General features: G+C 45.1%; 1 protein-coding gene across 3 annotated transcripts in view; it reads left to right on the forward strand.

The window, feature by feature from the left end:
* Nucleotides 1–6,293, forward strand: part of LOC110505965 (E3 ubiquitin-protein ligase TRIM9) — an 82,624-nt gene extending 76,331 nt beyond the window's left edge. For all 3 annotated transcript variants that reach the window (XM_036962969.2, XM_036962970.2, XM_090221355.1), the window contains 3 exons: nucleotides 693–996; nucleotides 3,661–3,823; nucleotides 5,329–6,293. In XM_036962969.2, coding sequence (XP_036818864.2) covers nucleotides 693–996; nucleotides 3,661–3,823; nucleotides 5,329–5,406 — 545 coding nt within the window. In that variant the 3' untranslated portion in view covers nucleotides 5,407–6,293. The remainder of the gene's footprint in view (nucleotides 1–692; nucleotides 997–3,660; nucleotides 3,824–5,328) is intronic.
* The last annotated feature ends 520 nt before the right edge of the window (nucleotides 6,294–6,813 follow it).

The following is a 6,813-nucleotide window of genomic DNA, read 5'->3' on the forward strand; positions in this document are numbered from 1 at the left end:
TGCTGAATGTCTACTCTGCTCCACTCCTAACCTGATCATTGCCAATGTCATCACAGCAACCAATCATTGAATTGATAACCAAAGGGTGAGCAGTTTGCTGTCCAATGAGGGCTTCAGTTATTCCAGGTTTCACTGGGAACCTCCAATCAACATTTTTTTTAAAACTTATGTTCCCATGGGAACTCTCGTGTTCTGATGTTCCAATTACCATGGTAACAGTATCAAGTCCCACAGAGCGCCCACAGAGATAGCAACGGCCCTCTCCTTGAGTGTCTAATGGACTATTGTATTTGTAATATCTGTCATTTATTTATAATAATAGTGTATTTGACAGTATGTGCCAGAGATATGTGTTTAAGCCTGTACCGTACCGTAGAGTATCAGCCAGTACATAAGTCTTCTATTCTGATAACACTCTGGGATGCAGTAGCTGTCATTCCACTCCTTGTATGCACGTGTCATATGCCAAAGACAATGTTCGTCAAGCAGTGGAATGATAGCTAAAAACGTGAACAACTTGAGGTCCCCGGGACCGAGTTTGGGAAACGCTGGTCTAACCTCACCTCAGACCACCAGTTTCTAGCCTCATCTCCTCTGTTAGGTGTTTTCACCATGCTGATGGTTCCTTATGGTGGGAAAACATAAAAGTGAACCTCTTTATCTGTCTGTGTGTGTGTGTCTACTTCTTGTAGTTGCCTGGTTCACCTTTGACCCCGCGTCAGCCCACCCTGACATCATCCTCTCCAATGACAACCTGACGGTGACGTGCAACAGCTACGATGACAGGGTGGTCATGGGTAATTCAGGCTTCTCCCGCGGTGTGCACTACTGGGAGATCACGGTGGATCGCTATGACAACCACCCGGACCCTGCGTTTGGGGTTGCCCGCGGCGACGTGCTGAAGGACGTGATGCTGGGGAAAGATGATAGGGCCTGGGCCATGTACGTGGACAACAACCGCTCCTGGTTCATGCACAACAACTCACACACCAACAGGTAGGTCACCTGGTATACCTGATGCATCCACACCAACAGGTAGGTCACCTGGTACACCTGATGCATCCACACCAACAGGTAGGTCACCTGGTACACCTGATGCATCCACACCAACAGGTAGGTCACCTGGTACACCTGATGCATCCACACCAACAGGTAGGTCACCTGGTATACCTGATGCATCCACACCAACAGGTAGGTCACCTGGTACACCTGATGCATCCACACCAACAGGTAGGTCACCTGGTACACCTGATGCATCCACACCAACAGGTAGGTCACCTGGTACACCTGATGCATCCACACCAACAGGTAGGTCACCTGGTACACCTGATGCATCCACACCAACAGGTAGGTCACCTGGTACACCTGATGCATCCACACCAACAGGTAGGTCACCTGGTACACCTGATGCATCCACACCAACAGGTAGGTCACCTGGTACACCTGATGCATCCACACCAACAGGTAGGTCACCTGGTATACCTGATGCATCCACACCAACAGGTAGGTCACCTGGTACACCTGATGCATCCACACCAACAGGTAGGTCACCTGGTATACCTGATGCATCCACACCAACAGCTAATGGAGAGGCTTTGTATAATGAAACACCAACCAATCCACTCTGGCTTGTGTAACAGTGTTGCTTCCATCCATCTCCTCGCCCCTGACCTGGGCTCAAACTAGTGACCCTCTGAACACATCGACAACAGTCACCCGCAAAGCATCGTTACCTACAGCTCTATAAAAGCCACGGCCCTTGCAGAGCAAGAGAAACAACTACTTCCAGGTCTCCGAACGAGTGACGTCAAAGATTGAAACGCTACTAGCGCACACTGCTAACTAGCTAGCCATTTCACACCGGTTACTCCCCCCTTTGACCTCCTTCCCCACAGCAACCAGTGATCCAGGTCACGGCACCAATGTAACAGTGTTACTTCCGTCCCTCTCCGCGCCCCAACCTGAACTTCAAACAGGGACCCTCTGAACACAATGACAACAGTCACCCTCGAAACATCGTTACTTATCGCTCCACAAAAGCCGCGGGGAAACTACTTCGAGGTCTCATAGCGAGTGACGTCACCGATTTTTAAACACAACTAGCTGCTTAACCAGCTGACCATTTCTCACCGGTTACACGACTGTGAAGATACTGCTTCTTTTCCCTGTATGCTTAAGATGTGTCAGTAGGACTCAAATCAAATCTACTTGTATTTGTCACATGCTTGGTAAACAACAAGGTGAAATGCTTTTCCAACGATGCAAGTTTTTATTTTTCTTAAGAAGAAAGAAAAAGGGACTGTAGGTATTTACAGAGCTTTCAGAAAGTATTCACACCCTTTCACCTATTCCACATTTTGTTGCGTTATAAAGTGATTAAATAGATCTTTTTTTCTCACCATAGTGTTGCCTCAAGGGTGGGAATACTTACTGTATGTAAATTAGATATTTCATTTATTTATTTTTTTGTAAAAATGTAAACATGCGTTCTCTTTCTCATTATTAATATTATTAATCATTTTTAGATTTTAGATTAAAAAAAAAAAAAAATAATGACGAAAATCCGGTGTTTCTATGTCAAACAGTGCATTCAGGAAAGTATTCAGACCCCTTGACTTTTTCCCCACTTTGTTACGTTACAGCCTTATTCTAAAATTGATTAAATTGTTTTTTTTCTTCCTCATCCATCTACACACAAGACCCCATAATGACATCACAATACCCCATAATAACATCACAATACCCCATAATGCCATCACAATACCCCATAATGACATCACAATACCCCATAATGACATCACAATACCCCATAATGACATCACAATACCCCATAATGACATCACAATACCTCATACTGACATCACAATACCCCATGATGACAAAGAAAAAAACAGGTTTTTCGATTTGGGTGGAGTGCTGCAGAGATGGTTGTCCTTCTGGAAGGGTCTCCCATCTCCACAGAGGAACTCCGGAGGTCTCTCAGAGTGACCATCGGGTTTTTGTTCACCTCCCTGACCAAGGCCCTTTTCTCCAGATTGCTCAGTTTGGCCGGGCGGCCAGCTCTAGGAAGAGTATTGATGGTTCCAAACTTCTTCCATTTAAGAATGATGGAGGCCACTGTGTTCTTGGGGACCTTCAATGCTGCAGACAATTTTTGGTAACCTTCCCCAGATCTGTGACTCAACACAATCCTGTCTCTGAGCTCTACGGCCAATTCCTTCGACCTCATGGCTTGGTTTTTGCTCTGACATGCACTGTCAACTATCGGACCTTATATAGACAGGTGTGTTCCTTTCCAAATCATGTCCAATCAATTGAATTTACCACAGGTGGACTCCAATAAAGTTGTAGAAACATCTCAAGGATGATCGATGGAAACAGGATGCACCTGAGCTCAATTTGGAGTATTATAGCAAAGGGTCTGAATACTTATGTAAATAAGGTATTTCTGTTTTTTTTATACATTTGCTAAAATTTCAGGAAAACCTGTAATTCACTTTGTCATTATGGGGTTTTGCGTGTAGATTGATGAGAATTTTATATTATTTGATCAATTGTAGAATAATGCTGTAACGTAACAAAATGTGGTCAAAGGGAAGGGGTCTGAATACTGTATACTATGCATACTGTGTTTATTTGACATTCTGTGTGTCTCTTCAGGACGGACGGGGGCGTCAGTAAAGGGGCTACAGTAGGAGTGTTGTTAGACTTCACCAGAAGGGTCCTCATCTTCCTCATCAACGACGAACAGCAGGGTCCTGTGGCTTTCGAAGGCATCGAGGGGCTCTACTACCCTGCTATCAGCCTCAACCGAAACGTACAGGTAACATATAAACAACATAGAAACAACGTTATAGCCCCAACGTAGAAACAACGCTATAGCCCCAATGTACAAACAACGTTATAGCCCCAACGTAGATACAACGTTATAGCCCCAACGTAGAAACAACGTTATAGCCCCAACGTAGAAACAACGTTATAGCCCCAACGTAGATACAACGATATAGCCCCAATGTAGAAACAACGTTATAGCCCCAACGTAGATACAACGATATAGCCCCAACGTAGAAACAATGCTATAGCCCCAACGTAGATACAACGTTATAGCCCCAACGTAGAAACAACGTTATAGCCCAACGTAGAAACAACACTATACCCCCAAAGTAGAAACAACGTTATAGCCCCAACGTAGAAACAATGTTATAGCCCCAACGTAGAAACAACGTTATAGCCCCAACGTAGAAACAATGCTATAGCCCCAACGTAGAAACAATGCAATAGCCCCAACGTAGAAACAACGTTATAGCCCCAACGTAGAACCTTAAAGTTTCTAGTCCAACACTCTAACCACTAAGCTACACTGCCACCCCAGCTTGAGACAGCCATTTGTAGTTCTGTATGATAGCCACATTAGCGACTAATTAGCGTTCCATTTTTTTTGGAGGGCGACACAGGAGAATATATTGATAAAAGTCACCTTGTCCTAGAGCGATTTACACGGTTGTCAAAACATCACGCCAGACGTAAGCCTCCACTAAACACAAACCCTCATATGTAGTTGGGGCGGCAGGGTAGACTAGTGGTTAGAGCGGTGGACTAGTAACCGAAAGGTTGCAAGATCAAACCCCTGAGCTGACAAGGTAACAATCTGTCGTTCTGCCCCTGAACAGGCAGTTAACCCCACTGTTCCTAGACCAGTTAACCCACTGTTCCTAGACCAGTTAACCCACTGTTCCTAGACCAGTTAACCCCACTGTTCCTAGACCAGTTAACCCACTGTTCCTAGACCAGTTAACCCACTGTTCCTAGACCAGTTAACCCCACTGTTCCTAGACCAGTTAACCCACTGTTCCTAGACCAGTTAACCCACTGTTCCTAGACCAGTTAACCCGCTGTTCCTAGACCAGTTAACCCACTGTTCCTAGACCAGTTAACCCACTGTTCCTAGACCAGTTAACCCACTGTTCCCCAGCTGTCTTAACTGACTTGCCTAGTTAAATAAAAGGTAAAATAAAAAAAGTATTTCTAAAATCTCCTACAGAGAAAATGAATGGTGAAAAAACGATTGGAACTGTTTGACTGCTGGGTTTTATGGGTATCGTGGCTCTATTGGTAATGCAGTGCTTGTTTACACCTCATGCAGTGAGTGATACAATAGCTCAGTCTATTTCACATTAGTTCAACAGCTCCACCTGCTGTTCAATACCTGCAATGACATCTACAGATTGTTCGATCTGCTTCGAGAACTATTATTTTCTGCTGCTAGGATATGAGGAGGAGGAGGATGAGGAAGGAGGAGGAAGATTATGATTTTTGTTTGTTCTGTAGGTGACCCTGCACACCGGCCTGCCCATTCCTGACTTCTACACTCCAGGGGAAGCAGACCTGTCTGGCTCAGTGTGTTAAGGAGTTGACTCAGCACTGCAGTGAAGCAAGACAAGACAAAAGGCTAACGTCCCAAATGGCACACTATAGCGCACCCTATTCCCCTTCATAGTGCACAGGGTTCATAGAGCTCTGGTCAAATGTAGTGCACTATATAGGGAATAGGGTGCCATTTGGGACTCAGTGAATGGCAACAAGCTGCTCACCTTCTGGGCTCTCTAAGTGTGGATCCCAAATGGCACCCTATTCCCTGTATAGTGCACTACTCTTAGCTAGACTCATGCTAAAAGTAGTCTGCTATATAAGGAGTAGGGTCGTTCAACTCACAGCCATGTACACAACACCACATCCCTATTCCCTAGCTTCTATAGACCAACCAGGCCCATTGTCATACGTCAGACAGCGCAACCGTCGCCTGTTGATCGCAGGACTAGCGTTGGGTTGGAGTGACGTCAGAGTCTGACGCAAGACAATGCTCCTGCCCTCTACAGACCACTGGACGGTCCGGACCCATAGGCTTGACTGTACAGTACAATATACTCTCAATACCCAGCCATACAGTTACTGTACAAACTTACTGAGCCATCAACACCCAACTCTCAATACCCAGCCATACAGTTACTGTACAAACTTACTGAGCCATCAACACCCAACTCTCAATACCCCGCCATAGAGTTACTGTACAAACTTACTGAGCCATCAACACCCAACTCTCAATACCCCGCCATAGAGTTACTGTACAAACTTACTGAGCCATAAACACCCAACTCTCAATACCCCGCCATAGAGTTACTGTACAAACTTACTGAGCCATCAACACCCAACTCTCAATACCCCGCCATAGAGTTACTGTACAAACTTACTGAGCCATCAACACCCAACTCTCAATACCCAGCCATAGAGTTACTGTACAAACTTACTGAGCCATCAACACCCAACTCTCAACTGGAAATGGAACTCTGATTTGGCTTAATTATTATGATTGGTTGAAAAGTGAACTAGATTCATCCATCCAACCAATCCAAGAAGATGACTTACTGCTCATCACCAGACTCTAGAACCCCTCTAGACTCTAGAACCCTGCCCTGTTAGTTCTGGTTCTAGATCTCTGAAGAAGACAACATAATATGTCATCATAGAACCTTTAACTTTAGACATTCTCTGTCTCTCTGTCTGTCTTTGTCTCTCTCTGTCTTTGTCTCTGTCTCTCTCTCTGTCTCTCTCTCTGTCTCTCGCTCTCTCTCTCTCCTTCGCTCTCTCAGCAACACACACACACACACACACACACACACACACACACACACACACACACACCGACCCTGTTACCATTGCCTGTACAAACCACTTCTCCACACTAACATTTCAACAGAATCCTTGTCCAAACAAACACACATACATGAGACTGCAGAATGGAACAGGAGTGGAATA

This window comes from Oncorhynchus mykiss, chromosome 25, assembly GCF_057628025.1.
Source record: "Oncorhynchus mykiss isolate SJ-2025 chromosome 25, ASM5762802v1, whole genome shotgun sequence".
Lineage (NCBI taxonomy): Eukaryota > Metazoa > Chordata > Actinopteri > Salmoniformes > Salmonidae > Oncorhynchus > Oncorhynchus mykiss.